Source organism: Drosophila santomea, chromosome 2R (genome assembly GCF_016746245.2).
Source record: "Drosophila santomea strain STO CAGO 1482 chromosome 2R, Prin_Dsan_1.1, whole genome shotgun sequence".
NCBI lineage: Eukaryota > Metazoa > Arthropoda > Insecta > Diptera > Drosophilidae > Drosophila > Drosophila santomea.
Genome location: NC_053017.2, coordinates 3909079 through 3930342, shown reverse-complemented (window position 1 = coordinate 3930342; position 21264 = coordinate 3909079). Strand labels below are relative to the sequence as shown.

The following is a 21264-nucleotide window of genomic DNA, read 5'->3' as shown; positions in this document are numbered from 1 at the left end:
CTAGTATTTAGCAGCTCGCAAATCGCTAGACTACATTTGTTGTCAGCCAACCAGTCAGTAAGTCAGTTAGGGCTAATTGCCGCCAGGCAGGACATGCGCTGCGTTCTTTTCCAGGGTATCGTGATGTGGCATTGTTGTTGTGGTTTATAGCCTCGGCGCGTGCGGCGCAGTCAGCCACTTTGATTAATGGTCGACCGACAACTGACAACCGACGATGACGCCAACAGAAGGCGATATCACGGGCCGACTCCAACTCCTAATGCTAATGCATTTGATTCGGAGGAACTATTCCCGCAATCATCGGAATCACCGCAACAGTTTGTCGTTTATCCAATCCTTCGTTTAAAGATATCACTTAATATATACGCCTGTGTATACATTTCACATTTAAGCCTAGAGAACAGAGCCGGAAACTTAAGCTAGACAATGGAGGCTCCCTGTTGATTGGTTCGCTGGTTGATCTTCACGTGCGTCTGCCGCTTCTTCTCCTCCTTGAAGGCCTCCGTGTTGGCCTTCTTTTCAATGCGGCGCTCGTTACGATAGTCCTTCAGCAGGCGCTTCCGCTCCTTTTTCTCTTCGGCGGTCTCGTCCTTGGGTCTGATGGACAGAACGCTTAATGTGGAGAGTACTGATTTGGCGCACAGTGACTTTGGCCCAGTGGCAGCGGGTGATTGATCGGCCAGACTTGCAAGCGCCTTGGCTGTTAGTTGGCCATCGACCCCACCTCGCAGGACATTTGTGGGCAGACCTGTCTTCGGGTCGATCTGAATGGGAGCTGGATTTGTGCTGGCACTGGAACGACGACTGCGCCGTGGCTCGTCGATCACCTTCGGGTGATTGTAGATATTCGAGTAGGTGGACAGGATAGACTCGCAGTCCCACTTCTTCTGCTTAGGGTCGTCCACCTCGTATTCCACTAACTCCTCTGTGGGATCCTCTTCGCCCTCGACCACATTTCGGTACTTTTCAATGCGCTCACGATCCCACTCTTTGTTATACTCGATGCTCTTGTCCTTCTTCTTGAATTCCTGGAAGCACTGCATCACAACAGGATGTTTCTGGTGCCAGTTGCCCTCGATGTCCTCCAGAGCCAGGTCGCCCAGCTCCGGATCATCGTATGTGGCGTAAAACTTTTCGAAGCGATCGTCGAGTAGGGACAGCTGCTCATTGCGTCGGATCACGCTGGAGGACATGGAGTACTCGGTAAAGCGCGACTTAAGCTCCTCGTCGTCAAAGCGACGTTCGCGCATTAGGGGCGCCAAGCGATCCATAAGCTCGTCCTCGTCTTCATCCTCGTTTAGGTCATCGGAATCGAAGTCCATGTCAGATTGCTCCTCCCCATCTTCGTCATCCCACTCCTCGTCGTCGGAGTCGCCCTCAGCCATGGCCTGCATTACGAAGTCATCCTCCAGCTCTTCGTTCTCACAATCGCTGTCCAAGGCGGCGACCACATCGGGATCCCAGTCGAGACGCAAGGTTTGTGGAGCCGCCTTGTTCAGCATGCCCTCGGACTCCTCAAACTCACTGGCAAACACTGAGCTGGGCAGCATAAGCTTGGGTGCGGGGCCCGGTTTCTCGTCATCCTGGGCCTTCTGTTTTCTCGCTTGATTGGGGTTCTCCATAAACTCCCAAACCACGTCGTTCTCGCGTTTCTTCAGGTGCTGCATGTAATCATAGTCATCGTCGAAGTGGATGCCAAACTTCTTTAGCTCCTCCTGCCGCTTGACCGGATCGGTGGGTGGCTCTGGGTCCTTGGGCTTTTGCTGGCGCGTCGCCGCCTCGAGGAGCACCCTCTGCGGAGCATTTTCATCGGTCACCAGTGGATCGTGCTGACTGCGATGCACCAAATGGAAGGTGACCGCCTTCTTGCGGTCAATGTACGGCTTCTTGCCCTTAACCTGCAATGGAATAGTGCCTTTAAAATAGGTTTTACCCAGTTTAAACGTGTTTTACCCACCATTATTGGATTGTTTTCGGGAAATCTTTTGTAAATACAGAGAAACACATGTGCCTGCTGGAGCTGCCACCCAGAAAGGGATTTTGTATTACTGCCTTTCGGTCACACTGTTTTTTCACTGCGTAGTTGCGCTTAGTGTTGAACAGCGACCACCTTAATTCAAAACATGGCGCGTATGGAACTGTATCAATGGACTCGCATGAAACGTTTTTTAGGGCTACGGATTAAAAACAGAAACAATATTTAAGCTGAATTTTCTATTATTTTTCGCTCTTTGAAATTAATAGTTTTAAAGATTTATTTTCTGATCGTAAGATCAACAACGTGAAATATTTGACAAAGTTAATGGTAGAACTATGAACTGCAACTTTTTTCCCCATTTAGTTATAAGATTTAGGGAAAGTATAAATGTCCTCTAAACAAATTATAGATCATAGTGCAGCATTGTACAAATCTGCAAAGTCCGGAATAGGTATAAAAAACAAAATTTGTACTTGGATATTTATTAAATCGTTTTTATTTGTAGTATGTACATTTATAAACTTGACACTTCGAAAACAATTGTACACTCGCAATGTTTTAAATACACTTGGGTGTGAATATGCTTCAATTTCTACACGTTACATTCATATTGATCTGTAATCTTAGCAGACTCTAAATATTATACATAAACAAGGGCTTTGAAACAAGTACGATACTAATAAGTAATAATAGTTAGCCTAAATAGTAAAATCTATCTCTTTTACCGGTTAAAAGCTTGCAAAATATCATCTTAAAGTAAATCAGATGTTTCGAATATCGGGATCCTTGCTACGCGTAATTATACTCACAGTCCTTAAAGTTTTCTTGACTTTCAATCAATAGATGTAATTTAGTTTATTTCAAACATTTCTCGACATGCACAGAACAAATTCGAAATGAAGCCTAGTTGTCAATAGTAAGCCATACTCTGCATAGACTAAAAATAAGTATAATCTAGTCACTTTTTGAAGATCGGTATATAGTTATTGCCTATCGAGTCTTTCGGGCACCGAACCCGAGCAGGTCGTTATTGTCTTTGGATGACCGCGCCAGTCCGGCGCCCTCAACTTTGATTTCATTTGCGATTCTTTACAGGTTTTAAGCTAACGATTATAATGATAATTTGATTATTCCCTTAGTAATTTTGTTGCCTCCCAGTTGGCTTTATTTGCTTGAAGGAGAGCGCATCACTAGACAAAAGCACTTGGATTGCAGCTAGGCTAGGTACAGTCTGGTCGGCGGACAATTTAGGTTATCCTAAATCACTAATCCATTACTTTAGCGCCTCCTTGGCCCTCTGCTCCCACTCGGCGCGTCTCTGGTGGATGCCCTTGAACTCGCCCACGGTGGCTGATCTCTCGATGGGCTTACTGGGTGCTACTGCAGCTGCTGCTGCAGATGTTGCAGTTGGTGCTGCACCAGGTGTTGCTGCTGCTGCCGGTGCCGGAGACGTTGGAGTAGTTGCTGTCGGGTTGGCCTGCTTCAGTTGGAGGGAAAACCTTTCGGCAGTGGGCCTGGCACCCCCATTACTGTTGCTGATATTGTTATTTAGGCTATTGCGTCCCTGATTGCTGGTCTTAATGGGAGGCAGGTAGGTGACCACCTTTGGTGGCACCTTCTGATGCTGCTGATTGTTATTGTTGAGATTGCGGAAGTCGGCCACCGAATTGCGGTTGGTGCTGGGGTGATGGGTCACCTGGGCATCGCTCTTGGGCGCCAGTTTGTCCAGCTTCTCCTCGCTGTTCGACTGGTTCTCCTTGTCGCTATCCACGCTCTGTCCTCCGCCTCCACTGGGCGAGAGCTTCTTGCTGTTGCTCACTGGAGCGGGGGGTTGTACCTGTGGCATGGTCACAACATCGTCGTCCTTCACTTTAAGTGAACGGCGGGCAAATACCTTCATCAGCTCAGGTGTGGGATCATCCTTGGACGGGCTGGGGTTGCCGTTGCTGCTTGCAAAGGATTTCTTGCGCAACACCACAGGGTTGGAGGTGGGTGAAGTGTTTCCATTGACCTCGAATATTTCGGGAGAGGTGGGAGTTATCGGAGTGTCTGGAATAGCGGGCGTTGCTGGAATCACCAACGGAGTGGGTGGAGCAGTGTTTTCCGTCTTGGTAATGGACTTTCTGCGCTGCTCCACCGTCTTCGATCTCTCTTCGCTTAGGAACAACCGCTTGCGATCTTCTAGAGAAAGGCGATTGCTCTTCACTGGCTCCTTGGGACTGACTGGCTCCTTGGCATCTTTTACTTCCTTAACATTCTTGGGAGCACTGGGACTACTCTTTGAAAACCCATTGCTTTTCGGTGTGTTTGGTGTAGAGGCAGGAGTAACTGGAGTGGATAATCCTTCACTACTACTTCCATAGCTATTCCTCATACTAGTGGCACTAACGGACTTCAATTGCCTGCTCAGGCTTGGCTCCAGTGTCATCGGCCTGACCGCCGGACTAAGAGGCTTCGGCTGAGGGTGCTCCACAATTTCGATTCCCGGCATATTCTCGCCGCTGCTCCGTCTGAAGCTAAGATCATCGTTGCTTTGACTCCGCTCCGTGGGCGACTTGAAGTTCTTGGATAGCACCAAGTGATTGGTCTTGTTGTGCAGACGCGCCTGATCCACGCGATTCAGCTGGATCTTCATGAACTCCGGCTCTCCGGTATTCTCCACATTACTGGAGTTCCGGCGACTGCTGTTGGAGGATCCCTGCCCTTTAGCCGGAGTGGTGGGTGGGCTGTTCGAGAGCTTGACACTCTTGGTCAAAGGACTTGCCGGGCTTGGACTTGAGTTTGCCGCAGGAGCTGTCATCTTTGCTCCCAAATCCAGCAGCTTGGGACGCTGTTTGGTCGGAGTGGTTTGCTCCTTGGGCAGCTTCTCCGCTGCATTTCCGGATTTCCGTAGAACGCTCACCAAGGGTGATTTTACGATAAGGTCAATGTTCTGCTCAATCTGGGAGATATCAACTGATCCCGGACTGCTCACTAGTAGCTTTGTGGAGCCGGCCTTTTGCGGGGAGATTTTCGCAGCAGATGGCAACTGACCCGTGGATTCGGCTCGGGCCTGCAGCAATTTGTTGTCGTTGATCTCGAATCCCAGGGACACACACTTGGCGTTGGGGGAAATTGGTGAACAGGGCGATTGTGGCGCCTGCTTGTAGTAGGCAGGTACCCGAAAACTTAGTGACAGATCCGGCAAACTCGGCATATTGTTGTGCACGGCCGTGGAGTCTACAGCCTCCTCCTCATAATTTCGGAAGCTGCGGGACTTTTCAACCGTCTTGCGCTGCTTCTCCTCGTAGTACAGGGGCGAGGGCTCGTCCGTGCTGGTCTCCAAGGAGTTGGAGGAGCTGGAGTGCTGGCCCACTGAGTCACTGGATCGGGATAGCTTCTGCTGGAAGGCACTCAAGCCCACAATCCTTGGTTTCCTCTCGAAATGCGTTGAGGTCTCCACTTTGTTCTGCTGTTCCCGCACCAAAGTGGTGGACTGGAAGGTGTCGTTGCCCCGCGAGCTCTTTGACAGCAAGTTGGTCACGTCGTTGCCCGAAGTGATCTTCTCCAGCGGAGCAGCTCCCAGTTCCTTGGGCATGTACCGCTGCCTGGCGGCAGGGCCTGATTTCGGCTTTATTGCCGTGGGTGGATGTGGATGCACTCCGTAGTTACTGACCATGGCGTTTAGTCCGTGCTTGCCCTCGTGGTGGATTTCCCGCTTGATCGTTTGTCGCGTCTCCTGGATGTGCTGCTCGTGGGATGTGGCACTGCGTGACTTGTCCGGCACCTGGAGCGCCTCCCGAGCAGCGGCCTCCAAGCAGGAGGTTGAGATCTGCAGCTTCTTGGCCACACTCTGGCTGGAGTCCGTATCCTCAACTCCGTCGTTGGCCCTGGCTATGGATCTTTTGGAGTTCCGATGGATCAGCCGGCGCAGGAATCCACTCTCGTTCTCCTTTTCCCGCTCGTTGGCCAGGAAGTCATCCGCATCCGTAGAAGACTCTCCTCGATTCTCCAGCAATGTGTTGGTCTTGCTGGTCAGACTTCGAAGTCCAAACATGTGAGACGTCGTGGAAGACGAGCTTGTGGTCTTAGTGGTGCTGGTGATGGTGGAGCTCTGCTCGATTGTATTAGTTCGCTTGGTCGTCACCGAGCTGGTGGCGTTAGAATGGACCGGTGGTGCAATGGCAGTTAGAGTCTTCGGTGGCATGGAGCGCGTCTTGATCTTGAGATCGGCTTCTAAGAATTGGTATTAAAGAGATTCGTTTAGAAAATCAACTGATCTAATGAATTAATCTTTTCTTACCATGTACTGCTCGTAATCCAGGACTCGTCTTCGGCACATCCTCATTGGCCTCCGGAATGGAAGTCTGAAAGTTATTAATATGATTTAAAAGTTAATGTGAAAGAATGCAATTATACTCCTGAATAATCCCATGATCCATGTGGAAGACATGTTATATTCACTTACCTCCAATGTCATGCGATGCTGCCTGGTGGGTCCTTTCTTTTTCACAGGCCTAATTGCCATTTTGTGTTTGGCGGCCGCGTGGGAAAGGCGATGATGTTCTCCGCCCACGGCGTCCACGTCGTCCTCGTGATGTGATCGCAGTGTATCCGAGCTCATGGAGATCGATGAACTGGTGGATACACGTGAGTGGTGACGGTATTGATGGGAGCTCTGGCTGTCCTCCGTCTCCACTTCGGCACTATTGACGCTGTGCAAGCTGAGTGAAGACACCTCGCTCTGGTGGCCCCGTGACTGGTGACCCACTCCGGAGGTATTCCTACTGCTGGTCCCACCCGCTGCCCTCCGCTGCGGAGAAGCCGGGCTGCGGGGCAGACCCAAATCCTCGTCAGAGGCATCGGGTCTGTTTCGTCGCTTGCGCAGAACATCCGTGAGTTCCGCCTGAAATGAGCATTTATAAAGATGTTATTCGGGTTTTGTTGGCATAGGGCATGTGCTTCATGGTTTCATTTTTGGTGGGTTACCCAGCTTTTCCAGCGGAAAACGAAACGAGCCCGCAGACAACTGCGTCCCAGGCGACTTTCGCCCATGGAAGAGCCACCCAGCTTCATCTTGAAGGGATTCTGCTTGAAGTCGATCATTTGGTGGGCCTCACCGCGCGGACGAGACTACAAATGACTGATGGGCAATCCCCGATTTAGCTGGGCAACTGTGGGTAGCAAAGATGCCTGCGATTCCGAATAGATTGCAAAAAGACACTACCAATTCTTACCGCAAACGAAAGCTGGAAGGGATTGGACTGCGCCCTGAGAGAACCCGAACCTCCGGCTACCATTGTGACGTGAATGTGACTGTGGAAATATCTCTGCCTATGAGGATCACGCGATCTCAAAGATTTCACTTTCAACTCGAGCAGCGGCAACTGACGACACCAAAGTGCAATGTGCAACTGAAGATTTCGATGCAGATGCATCTCAAGAGTGAAATGAAAACGAAAATGGGAATGGGAATCTGCATGGAAATGGCGTCGCATTTGCTTTTTACCTAGACGAACACAATTGGTGCAGGGCAGGCACTGAAGATCTGTTCATTGTCAGCTCGCGACCGAGTTTCAAGGGTAAGACTCGAGGCACCCGAACTCTGTCCACAGAGTAAACAAACGAGTCCGAAACGGGGAAGAATCCCTCCTCCAACGCCCGAATTCCCGCCTTTTCGTATCCCATGTTGTTCATCTATCAATGTTTGCGGCGCGTGACGTCGCCATCTGTTTGTTGGACTCATTTCTGGTGGGGATGCTATTTTTGGGAGCTCGTTGCCCGAGGATTAAGTGCTGGGCTGGTTCAGGTTAAAGACCTCGCCCATCAATTCTGGCTAAACAATTGCAATTGGTGATTTGGGATTTGGGGGCGAGTTCAATGTTCTGCCAGATGATCAGCAGCGGCGCCTGCATCCCAAGGTACATATGAAGGCTACTTAATTCAAACTTCACATATATAGTTAGGTTATTATTAGGACGCATCTGTTTATGCTTTTTCAAAATTATAGATCACATTAACTTGGCTTTACAAACATTAGAAGTACCTTTATTTCTCACGGTGAGCTAGAATCACATGGTCTACAAGCCGTTAATATCTTTTAATAGATAATTTGCTGAATACGCATTTTTCTATCAACTTTACACTTTTCACCTAGTATTTCCGCACTAAATTGAAATATATTTTTACATAACGTTTTACAGCTGCTTCTATTCCGCGGAATTTTCGGTGGATCGACTACACGCAGGTAGTTGCCATCCTGCGTACCTTAACCCATTTCGCACCGGAGCTACCTGCACCGGATAGCCACTTCTTAGCCAAGTTCCACTTCGGCTTTGAGTAGAAAAATCGCGGAGCGGACTCGACCAGTCGTCACGTTCACTGATTTATTGGCCCACTTGGCGAGTGGGCCAACTCGCGTTGGAGGAGGAGACAGCAGGAGGGGGAACCAGTGGCTTGTGGCTGGTGGCCGGTGGATGGATAGTCGGCTCCCAACATGGCCACACACAACCGCCAACATTGATTACCGCAATCCAAGAGAGGGGTTTTCGTCCAGAGAACGGGCACAACAGTTGGCCAAGTGGGAGGCATGGCAATCGCTTTGAATTAAATGCAATTGCATCATTGCGCCGTCCGAGTTGCATTTCAAATGCGGCTCAAACAAATGGCCGCCATCTGCAAGTGGGATAAATGCTCCAAAGTGTGCACATTTACCACTGGAAGCCCCGATCGGCGAATGGTTAAAGTGAACTGACCCTGACTTCGACCATAATCGTTAATATCTATATAGACCAATTGCAATTGCACGAGACATTTTATTTCATTGGCACAAATGATACGGCATGTGGGTAAATCAAGGCAATGAGCTTATTGCTGGGTTTTAACGGCTCGTGGAACTATATTTTGTTTGTACTTTCCTAGATAATAATTGTCTAAAAATATAAGAATGAATAGTTCCCATATTATCTCTAACTCATAGATATAATATATTCCTGAAGGTGAAGTAAAGCCTTGTCCCGAAATAAATATAAAGTCTTAGAAACAACACCTAAATGATTTGTAGTTTGTAAAACTACCTTTACATTAAATGCTTTCTAGGCACTATTGATTTCCTAGCCATACATTCTAAGCGCTTCGCTTTAGCGATGTTAAGATGGGCTTTCTCCCAAGCAGACAGAGCCAGTGAACACTGAAGAACCCTTCTCCACACTCTCAACCAACTCAGCTCCTCCGGCTGCCTCACATCAAATCGCCTCGAATCAATTTCTCCTCGGCTGTCAACCCAAGTGGCGGAAAGTGGGGCCTGGAAGTGGGCTAGTAGAAGTGGCCAGCCGATATGGACGTGGGCCGCATTTTCTCGCCAACTCCAGAATGCGCCAATCGGCGTGCGAAGAAATGCAATTAAAATCCTAACGCGGATGCACCGAGGACGATTGAACTACTGGACATGGAACATGGCACATGGTACATGGGTCCCAGAGTGCTCCTAATGGACGCGGAAATCGGTGCGCTAGTCAAATTCAGCAGTGGAATATGGGTTACGTAATATCTGGGAGTGAGGCCCACCAGACGGGAAGTGCCACAGATCTCATGTTGCTGCAAACGAATGTAGGCCGAAAATGAAATTTCAAGTGTCGGGAGCTAGGAAGGAGTGGTTTCTGCCCTCCCCATTACCCGCCAGAGTTGGTCAATTAGCGCAGAGCGTGTGAAATGATTCCCCCTTCAATCCACACACACCCGTCTACATCCACATCCACATCCACATCCACATCCAAGTCCAAGTCCGATGACGGCCATGCTCGCTCCCATGCGATTTTAATGCGTGTTACCGTGTTACCATATCGCTGTCATTCCAAGTCGTCCGGACTAAATGCCCGCCCCTCTCCACCGGCCATCAAATCGCTCGACTGCATTGTCATTTAGTTTTTCCATTATGGCCATCGTGTAGATGTTTTTCTCTTTCTATTTATCCGCAATTAATTCATCAAACAGGTTGCTTGGCTGGCCAGGAGCCAGAGCTCTGACTCTGGGATCACATCTGCTGCACATCGGCTGGTAAATATTTATAGATCTAAGCTCGCTTTCCGACCTGCTCGTCAGCTTTTCAGAGGAAAGTCGCTAAGTGCACTTGACTGGCTGGAGGATTAGAAGGTAGCCACAGGACAGAATGGTCTTAGAAAATATGTATACTGGAGAACGGACGAGGAAGACGGGACTCATGGACTCTGTGGGGCTTTGATCCCCTCCTATGAGTGCTTTTAACTATTTTCCAAGGAAATGACTACAAGACAAGATAAAGTACTTTGAATACTTTTAGTATTGTCTTTTAGATTTTACCACCTAGCCTTTTTCCAATTAACAAGGTGTATATTACAAAATCCACCTAATCTATATCTATCTAATCTTCTATCCTATAATAATAGAAGTTAATGTTCAATATTCTATCGTCCGAATTCCTTCCAGCACTTGGGACTTCCGCCTATCTAATCCAATTAATCCGACAACCAGGGAATCGCAGTTCTTTCAATCTCCACCACAGTTACCCAGTTGGACCGTTAAATTGCAGGTTCAGTAACTTTTTCACTTGGCTAGAGTCCAGGAATCTCGAGGATCATGGACATAGCGCGGATCGGAGTCGGTTTCGAAACAGGAATCGGAATCGTGGAAATCGTGTGTCTTCACTGGCTAAAGTCTCGATGCAAACTGATTTAGCGGAAAACTTGCAGGAGTTCAATAGCATAGAAACAGAAAGAAATGCGATTTATTTGCTAACCAGGTTGGCAAATAAGCTGGGAGCCCGAGGAGTGAAAAGCGGGGCGCCGGAGGAGCACTGGCCAAGTGGAAAAAAGTGGAATAACAAGAAGCGGCCAAGCGACCAAGCGACCAAGCGACCATCGGCTGCCAACTGCCAACTCGTTTGTCCAGAAACCGAAGAAGCAATAGAAGTAGCAGCCGACTGCCGGGAGAAGAAGCCGCAAATTGCCACGCGCTGCCAGAGGTGGAAAATCGCCGGGAAAAGTGGGAGTTTCAGGGGGGAAAAAGCGGTTGGCGGGTGGTGGAAAGACTTACTGCATGGATGCACAGAAAGAAAATATTGGGTCATGAATAAATGGGCTATTATCAGCAACTAAAGTTTTAAGTAATTATATTTATAAATAATTCATAAAATATAAATCTATTTTGGGAAACAGTTTTTTAAAGTATTTTTAGAAACTATTAGAGGATGCTAAAATGATTCGTCAATCAGTAAAATATAAAAATTTGATTGACAGCAAAGACTTTAGTTTTTTTTAAATATCAACTTGTTTAAATCGATTTTTTGTAGTGCCACATCTAACTTTGGTTTCTGTTTCCAGTTGCAACTTGCAAAACTCGTGCGTTGGCTATAGTTTTTCTTTTTTCACTCAAAAAGAAGAGAAAAACACTCAAGCGACTTATGCATTAATGTTGATAATGATGTTCACGATGAGGTTTCAGTCTATTAGATAACCGTCTTAGCCAGACTATTTTATTTTCGACTTTCCTTTGGCACAAGTTTCAATTCGATTTAATTAGTTTAGTTTGCAATTGTTTTTGAAGTTGCTAAATAGTTGTATCGGATATTGTATCTCCCAATGCGAGAAACATTCAATTAATAGATGTTCTGTATCGAAGATAACTTAGCTAGTTAATCATTGTTGTGACAAAGATGTGTTTTTCCCACCAATCTCGAAAACAAAAAACCATTAAATAAAAATCAGAACTGTAGTGAGTCATTGGACTCTGGAGAAGATTTGGTCATCACAAGTGCCAACAAAGCCACCAATTGACTTTGATTAAAATCAATTTAGATTGATTGCAGCTCAAGTGCTCAGATAACAATCACATCAAGCGGATTCCCCCAGTGACCCGAGGTCCGTGAACTCTGTTCAATGAAAACAGAAGTGAAATCACTTCCTATCGCAAAAGTATGAGCTATAGAGTCCAGTTCTAATGGGTCAAGGAAATATGATTTTAAATACTCTGCAACTCACCTTGAGTACAATAGATAGACTGCTGGCTGTGGCCGACTCGGAGAAGACGCTGTCATGTGACTGAGACAAGGTGTCCCGAGAGTAATCCCTGAAATCGGAGATGTTACCACCGTTGTCGTTTTGAAAAGGAGATGAACTCACCCGTCCACATCCAGGAGGCGACCTTCGCTGAGGCTGCGCTGGCTGTCGGAGATGTCAGCGGCACCACCAGCTCCAGGTCCAGATCCGGCTCCTGATCCCAAGCCTATGCTGGACTCCAGTTCCTGCGAGGAGTCACCCACACTGCGAAGATGGCGCTGCTGGATTCTCTGCTCAGCAAAATAGCTGCTCCGGTTGAGGAGAAGGGAATCTGGGAAGACGGCCACGCCGCCATGCTGTCGCTGGGCCTGGTACATGGCTTCCTGTGGGGACTGCGACTGGGATGGGGAATCGGGAAGAACTGCCACCTGGCTGTGGTCCTGCTTGCTGGCCCGCTTTTTGCCCAGGAGCACACTCAGCAGCTCATCGCGATGCGAGCCGTACGATTTGGACTTGGGCAGCGATTGCGTCTGGTAGTTCTCCTTCAGTTGCTGCGGATTCAGGGGGGATCCTGGTGGCGAGGCGATCCCGCTGCGCAGATTTTTCTCGCTGCTGCTGCTGGCGGGCGGTGGCAAGGTGTTGCAGGATCCGGGTCCTGGCGACTGGCAGGATGCAGGACTGTCCGCAGAGCTATTGATCGTACGTCGCCGGAAGATGCGCCGCAGGTTACGGAGCGGATGGAAACGACGACGCTTCTGCTGCTGTTGTTGCTGCTGATTTGGGTGCTCTGGAAGGACCAAGAAAGACGTTTAGGAACTAGGCTTAATATAACATTTTTTTTTTTTTTTTAATTTGAAATATGAAGGAAGAGTAGTTTTCCAGACGCTTGCTGGTGTCATTGTCCCAAACCATAAAATATACGCATTTATGGCCAAAATGTAAACTTAAAAAAAATGTATTTTAAAATCCGTGTGTTTTATACGTTTATTTAACTACTGCTGCGTTTGGGGAAATCATTGAATATATACCTGTAACATATCTACATTAAAATTTCAAAATATTTTAATGTCAAGAAATGCAGGATGTCAAGTAAGGCAATGTATTCAAAGCTCCCGCTTTGATTGACATGCGAGCATAAATATTCCGGAGTGAGAGCAAAATCGCTTGGGATTGGGTTTTCACACTCAGGCGAAGGGAATTAAATTATCGGCGATGGGAATTACGTTATCGCAGCAACAGCCAGCGAATCTTATGCTTTTTCCCTTTAATAGATTTCATTTGGAAAAGGATTTTAATTAAGGTGATGACATAAGTTCACTTTGCAATCAGTACTTCCGTAAAAAAACACAAACAGTTCGTGATAACTTCCGAGAAAGTGGTCAACATCCTAGGTTACTCAACAGTTGAACCAATCGATTGTTAATAGAATCGTTCTGTCATTCATCAGAAGTTAAGACCCCAATACACCGAAAACTAAATGAGCGATAAGAAGTAAACAATAACCGAGTGAAAACGCAGCGAATAGTACCAGAAACATGACCATAAATAGGCAAAAGTTGAAGACCTCTCAATTGGTGGAAGTTCCCAGCCGAATGAGAGGGAAATACGGAGGGATTAGGAGAGCGACAGGGATGGCTTATATGGGTGACTCGTCGATAAGAACGATTGGACACCACGTGAAGAACCTGTATAGAGGCTTACTCGACAAGGTCATATCGTATCTCAAGTTTGCGCGATACACAATACACAACTTCCCAGACAAAGAGCCATTGCATACGAAAATCCGAGAGAGAAAAAAGGGTTTATAAAAAGTGCTTATCAATCGATTTGTGTTATCTTAAATAGCTTTAATGGCTTTTATTCCTTTCTGAATGTCTGTAGACGCCAACATGCTTGCACAATTTAGATGGCCGATAAGGCAGAAGAAAGAAAAAGAACCATTCGTTATCGATCATAAAGAAATTATTGCTTTTTGCAGGTACACGAACTAGTAAGTATACCCATGCATCAGAGCTAAGTGAAGTGTAAATACTACGACTTGGAAGACTTTGTTGGGATTTTATGTATGGGCTTATAATCAATATGTGTGTCCACTACTACCGCTGACCTCATTATTCGCAAAGCGTACTGATAAGCCCTTCATCTCCGAATATTTAACATCTCCCAAGTGACTCACGCATCATCACTCTTTGTGTGTCATTGCCAGAAATGAAAGTTCGGAGAGTAAATACCCATCACTCAGTGGAAAGTCTGCATATCAGCAGCAGTAAGTGCATATATTAATTAGAGAAAAGAACGCCACTGAACGGAAGTACAAGAATTTCGAAAAATGAATCAAAGAACTCAGCCAATAAAGCTTCGACCTCTAATCGAAAAAAACAGTCACGTTTTGGGGCCGCGACACGCGAGCACCGAAAGACCACTGTATACACAGTATATTATATTATATATTGTATATGTACAAATTTGTTTATGGCCAAACACATGTGTAGTCATGGGTACGACTACTTCATTTATGTTTTTCGCTGAGGGCTCGATTTTAATGATTAATTTCACCTGCGTTGGGGCTGGTCATCGCTTGATTAGTCATGGAAAAAGAAGTAGTACGCCATACACCATATGCAGCGTGGGGTAAGAGGACTCCCAGTGGCACGTCATTCTATTTACGAGTATTGCCCCTTGGGGTGTCTGGCTGTCAGCCTCGGTTCGTCTCCAAAATTGCTTGGGGATCCGGGGCTAATGGAATTTGAAGCGGGATTACCACCCCACTGAACAAGTGAAAATTGTTTATTTATGGAATGCCTAATTGGGTCAGCAGTCAGTCTTTTTTTCGCGCCGAGAATGGAATTGCTTCTGCAGCCTACCGAAGTTCTTAGATTAATTAACAAACAGGCGCCCATCTTAGATTGAAAAGTTTCGGCTTGGCTCAGTCTAACGAAGCTGTGATTCAATTTATGAGGCAATCGCGATTACATCAGCATTGTGGATACATTATTTCTAATTCATCTTGTCTAAAGTCTATGGAGCAAGATTCGCCATTGCCTGAGCACCCATATTGTTCACTTGGCTGTGCCCCCTGTCATCAGTTTGGGTTTCGCTTTTTCCGCGAATGTGGGCGAAATCTTGGCGTCATTGTCATCTTTGGCTTGGCACTGCTTGGGCTTTGGTAATTCATCAAAAGCGATTTTCGTCTTTTCAATTTGGCAACCCGATGCCCAGGGGATTAATGTTAGCTCTAATAGCGATTTCGAGTGCCCACGTGGGACTTTTGGAGGTGTTCAAGTGACACCGATTGCCATTCGATTCTGAATTTGCAATGCCAAAGAGGTTTGGCTGTGGGTTCGTTATTTATTAATTAATCATTGGCGAAAACATTCGTCTTGCCCCACACTCCCAAGTCTCAACATGCAAATTGTGCAAATCAAATGGCGAACAACTTTTCAACCGATTGCAGTAATTGGAGACCTTTTTTGCCAGTTTTCGCAGCGTTTCTTTATTTGCCAGCGGATGTGAGCTCGACCAGCTCTTGGGATTGTTGTATTGGGTAAGGTCAAGAGAGCCACGCCCACATCCCACCGGGCACTGGCCGCCCCTCGGAGGGGAGGGGGGCTACCCCATGTGGGCAGCTTATCCGCTTAACAAGTGCTGAGTTCACTTGCGTGGAATAAAAATAGCGAACCATCGCGGAGAACGAGAACCAGCACCAGCAAAAGCACCAGCACCCGAGGCCCCAAAGAGGCAGACAAGAGCTCCAAGAATTGCACAACTCTGGCAGCAAAATAAAATGAAATGAAATAAAATAACAACGGGTCTCGGGGCCTTCAAATGTTGGCTCTACTCGGGCATATAGTAAATTGCAATGCTGTAAACCTCGAGAATTGAATGTTATGCCGATGGGTTGGTTAGCCAAGGTTCGTTGAGTTTGTTGGTCAAAGAGTTCAACAGGCGTATGATTAATTACATCAACACTGCGAATAATCGCCGAGTTTCCAATCAACTGCTGCGTAATTGTTCCACACAGAGACTGCGATATCGCCGTCTGGCTGTATCAGTGCATTTGTGGCTATAAAGATTAGACATAGTGCCCAATAACTATAAATAACTTGGGCATACGACTATCGGTGAGCTATAGAAGATGGTCGAAGAAAGGGAAATGGCCACAAATGGTTATCCCCTTCGATTATTTTAGTTACTTTGTTATTTCTTGAAACTTCATAATCCCAGTACTAGAAATTGGGAGTCAACAAGGCCAGGGCTTAAGAACTTTTATTATAGTTTTCAAATAGCATATAATTATCGGATACTAAAGCTAAAGGTCTATTTATTCGTGATAGCAGTATACATATATCATGTATCTCTTGAGTTGATTAATAATTACTTGCTAATGATAAAGTCAATTGTTTTCCCAATACTGCCTTAAATGTAATGTGCTAAACAACGTATTTGTCTACATACTCTAAAGTTAATTTCTAGCAGTTTTATTAAAGACCGAACGCCAATCAGAGCCTATTCCAGAGAAGACCTATTGCCAATCTTTGGGCCAAAAGACGTCGAGTGCAATCAGTCGTCTGCGTGCCAATGGCCACGGCTTATCAGTTTTAACCAGGCCGAAACGTAGTGCCTTTTACTTGAGGTGTTCGCACTCGAACGCGACAAATCACAACGACAACGACAACGGCAACGGCGGTACAACGCAGCAAATTGATTACACAACTCATGTGGCACTTCAATTAGAGGCGTCGGCCAATTGGACCAATCCCCATCAGCTCGTAACGAGGTTTCTTCGAGAAGAGATGGGATTGAGCCCAAAACAACCCATTATCATCGCTTGATAAGCTCCAAACGTATGTCAACTTATATAATGGCCCATGGTTTTGTGGGACGGGTGTTAGTTTTAAACTAAATGTTCATCGTGCGTTTTAATTGGGTTGTAATACTCTTTGTTAGGAGGCAGTCATCAGTCGGAAAATATTGAAATGCAAATTCAAAACAAAAAGGGTTCAGTGTTCAGTATCTACACAATTTCACAAATTTCGCTCTTCGTTCCAGTCCAAAAAATGCACAAGAACACAATACGTTTTATTACCTGTTTAAATATGTATCATGAGGCCCAAAATAGCGACAGATGTTTTATTCAACTGAAAAATTCCCGCGAATTGTTTACTTTACTGATTGTTGCCTATTGTAAACAAGCTTGTTTTTTTTTAGTTTTTTAGTTAGAAGACAGAATATGGCATATATCTTTGGGTATAAGTATCTGCTTTAGTTGAACTTCACTTTGCAGAACACACAAGTTTGCACTTCGTTCGATGACTCGAGTGATGTCTTGGTATGTTTTCCCGATATTATTGATTAAACTTTGTTGACTTTTGCATCTTTCGTGTGTCTTTTGTATCTTTGGGATTCGGATTGATCGCTCGCAGCTTGCGAATGGCGAATTGGAATTACGGATCGGATTGAATTTTGCGATTGCATTCAGCGACAATTCAATTAGTGCAATAACCGGCGCGACGCGTTCGGCAGCGAAATTGCTCACCTGTTCAGGTGGAGCGGAGCGCACAGAATGAATTGAATCAATGGGACCGCCATGGAAATCGAAATAACAGACCCCCAACACAATGCAGGCAAATGATACTCACTCTCGGGAACTGAAATTGAAATCTACGAAAACGAAACGAAGCGAAAAGCCCGAACAGACCCCACAAAACGGAAAAAAGCGAACCAGCGTACTCAACTGAACTCGGCTAAAATGAATCGAATCGAGTCATCGACAGCGGGATTGGGCTTATTGGCCGCGTTGTGTTGCCAATTCGGACTGATTAGCGTTTCTTGGCTCGCTGCAGGTGTCTGCCTGCCGTTTGCGCGGCTAACAGCGCTGTTAACAGCACAACAGCACAGTGGGCCATAAATGCGCTTTAACGAGCCTAATCAAGAAATAAAATTACACCATGCTTACGACTTCCGCGAGTGTTCCCTAAAGATATATATCACAGCTGTTGTATTACCAACCACTATCTTATGCAGCAATGTAAATATTTGCAATCGCTACAATATCAAACGGCCCAATAACTCCGACGGACCATTAAAAATGCTTTTCTAATTTTTTCAAACAATATGATGCTCAATAAAACCATCTTGATACAGATAACTTTATTATTCGTGAATGCATTGAGTAAAGGGAATGATTTTTAACCAAGTTTAATTATATTGAAAGCATAAGAATAAACTTAAATACTTGAATATGCTGAGTTCTTGAAGGCAATGAAGTATTGAACTTATGTCATTCATGAAGTTTCACCCACTGTCCATCGATCCATTTATTCACGTTGAGACCCACACAGGTGAATAATATGAGTGCGGTCCGTTATTGTTGATGGCGTTTCTTTGTGGGAGTTGTCATAACGACCACGGTTGGGGTGACCCCAAATGGATAAAGCTTCCTATTCCCATTACGAATCCGCTGGCAGAACCCATGAGGTTGGATTCGCTGTGCATTTGCATTAGCCGTAGAAAGTTGGGGGCGTTAATTAGCACGTGTAGCCAGTAATACCCACAATTATATAAACATTATCCAGTTATTCAGTTGTCGGTGCCTATATGAGGGCTAGCCCAACGAAAACAAATAGACAAAGGCCGTTTCACATGTGAACTGAACTATATATATGTACGTGCAGTGGCAGCCATGTAGATGTGGCTCAATCTGAATATGTATTACGGCCCCTTTTATCTCTAGCTCATTGTATCTGCATCTGTATTTGATTCAGGGGGAGGTGGCGTTGAAAGTACAAACCGAAAGCCAAACAACCCACTAATTATGCACATACGAAACAGCCAACAAACCACATCTTACATCTTTGTGCGTACCCAACCGTCTGCCCAAGTCGGACATACCCAACCTCGTACAGGGTGTTTACAATAACATGGCTTTGTTGGGTACAACACACACTTTCCTAACTACCATACGATCTGCAGAGGGTTCACGTCTCTGAACTCTGCAATGCGATTCCAACAAAGATAGTTCACTCAGTTTTCAAGGAAGAGCACAGCCCCAATTCCATTCCATATGATCGATGGCATTACTGCGGCAAGTGATGCAATCCAGTCTGCGGATATTTTAAGACAAGGCCGAGTGAAGGGAATTCATTGTAACGGGTGTTTTTTTTAGAGGTATAGAACTTTAAGTTGGCATTACTGTTCAAGATGGCGACCGATTTAACAGCTGTCAAGTGATTTATTCTCAGTTTGTTTGCAATTCGTCATGCGTGCTTACAAAATCAACTCGTGCAAATTGAAACAAACGATATCAAGCAAGGCGTAGATCGTCGAATGGCCAAAACGAGATTGCTGTTGTTCCGATTTTTCATAAGCTCCAAGATCTTGTGATTTAACACGCTAGACTACTTTTTGTGGGCTATGTAAAGTCATTGGTCTATGCGGATAAGCACAAACGCTAAACTATTTGGAAGGCAACATTCGCCGTGTTATTGCCGATATACGGCAAATGTTGGAAAAAGTCATGCGAATTGACGTCAGATTGGACTACATCCGAGCCAGCCGTGCGGTCATATGCAGAAATCATATTTAAAATGTAATGCACAAGATTATCTTTCATGTCAATAAAATTCATGTCAATCGAATAATCCATCGTTGTTTTATTGCAATTTAAAGTTCTATACCTCTAAAAAAAACACCCTATACTTTAACAATGCATAGTCAATAAGGAAATTTCCTGATTTAGTAGTCCAATGGTAGAAGGAATTTGGAATTTATTATTTCCTTAAAAAAGAATAGGATATATTACTATGATACTAAAAGCTTTTTTGTCTTTTGAATTTCGCGGCTATGTACAAAGCGCTACAGAGCTCGTATCTGGCAACACTATACATCATTTGAAAGGTCTTGAAATAACCTACAAAACAACGCATGATGCATGATTAGTTTGGATATTGCGTTCAACAGTTATAGACGTGTAAACATGGAGTTCACTAACGCCGAAATTCGCGCCATTTCAAAGTTTTCCTTCGTTAAAGGCAAATGCGCTAGAGAAACGTTCCGTGAGATTAATGGAGTTTTGGGGGATGGTACTCTATCACCTCAAACCGCGGAGGAATGGTTTCGACGATTCAGAGCCGGTGAAAACGACACCATTGATAAGCCAGCCGGCGGAAGACCTGTGACGAGAAATACCGATCAAATCATGGTGGTGTGAAGTTGAACTCAAAAGAGGAACAGATAAAAAAAAAAAAAAAAAAAAAAAAAAAAAAAAAAAAAAAAAAAAACGAAATTCAACACTCATAAAGCATCCATAAAAAAAAAAAAAAAAAAAAAAAAAAAAAAAAAAAAAAAAAAAAAAAAAAAAAAAAAAAAAAAAAAAAGCCAAGGCTAAAACCTGGCCAACTGCAATATACCCGCTAGGATGGCAATCAAAAAAAAAAAAAAAAAAAAAAAAAAAAAAAAAAAAAAAAAAAAAAAAAAAAAAAAAAAAAAAAAAAAAAAAAAAAAAAAAAAAAAAAAAAAAAAAAAAAAAAAAAAAAAAAAAAAAAAAAAAAAAACCAAACTCCAATCCTTTGGCAATCAGCGAACCTTTTTCGCAACCGGTGTCCTGGGGGATTTTCCCCAAATGATGAACACGTGAAGGAGAAATCCTCAATATTGTAAGCGATTCCCGGAAAGCGAGAGCCAAGGCCCCAAGGCAATTTCATAATCCCACATTCCGCACTTGAATGATTTAATAACGCAGCCCAACGAGAAATTCCTTGGCAGGAATACGGGATGTGTTTGTTTGTTAGCCCAGTTCGTTGGGGGTATTACGAAAGCAATTAGATAACTCACCGGCGGTCGGGGACTGGTGGGCATCGTTTCCTGGACTGGAGATGGGCGTTGAGGTGGCGCCATGGCTGTGAGAGTGGGCGTGGCCCTCCGGCAGTGACAATGGTCCCCCGGCACAGCTGGCATCCAACTCCGATTCCAGCGGCGGCGAGTTTTCCCTCACACACGACATCAGGCCGGAAGACATGCTGGAAAAAGGGAAAACTATGTGTAATTGCCATCTGCGAGTATGCGGTATTAGTAGTATTAGTAGTATTAGCGTAATAGAAATATCTCTTCTCTGCGGTGGGTGACTACGACGACGGACTCTTCCGCATCGGAGTCCTTCGTAGGAACTTCTCCTGACTTAACCCGTACCCATCGCTCAACTGCACTGACATCCAGCGACATCACACTAATGGATCTCCATTATGGTTGTGTTCTGGGGGAAATTAAACGTCATACTGC

The 21264-nt window shown here is 45.3% G+C and overlaps 2 protein-coding genes across 3 annotated transcripts in view; both read right to left on the bottom strand.

The window, feature by feature from the left end:
* Positions 1-318: 318 nt before the first annotated feature.
* LOC120445930 (protein LTV1 homolog) lies at positions 319-2052 on the bottom strand. The gene is made up of 2 exons (XM_039626591.2): positions 1958-2052; positions 319-1898 (listed from the first exon to the last, which is right to left on the bottom strand). The coding sequence occupies exons 1-2, from the start codon at positions 1958-1960 to the stop codon at positions 420-422; spliced, it is 1482 nt and encodes a 493-aa protein (XP_039482525.1). The 5' UTR covers positions 1961-2052; the 3' UTR covers positions 319-419.
* A 392-nt stretch (positions 2053-2444) lies between these two features.
* LOC120444389 (serine-rich adhesin for platelets) overlaps positions 2445-21264 on the bottom strand; it is a 38069-nt gene continuing 19249 nt past the window's right edge. The window contains exons 3-8 of one of the 2 annotated variants that reach the window (XM_039624005.2): positions 20821-21005; positions 12112-12775; positions 11971-12058; positions 6426-6863; positions 6261-6324; positions 2445-6193 (exon numbers count right to left, since the gene is read on the bottom strand). In XM_039624005.2, the coding sequence (XP_039479939.1) occupies positions 3252-6193; positions 6261-6324; positions 6426-6863; positions 11971-12058; positions 12112-12775; positions 20821-21004 (4380 nt within the window). In that variant the 5' untranslated portion in view covers position 21005 and the 3' untranslated portion in view covers positions 2445-3251. Of the gene's footprint in view, positions 6194-6260; positions 6325-6425; positions 6864-7194; positions 7373-11970; positions 12059-12111; positions 12776-20820; positions 21006-21264 lie in introns of those variants that run through there. The other variant, XM_039624006.2, reaches the window with a different exon arrangement.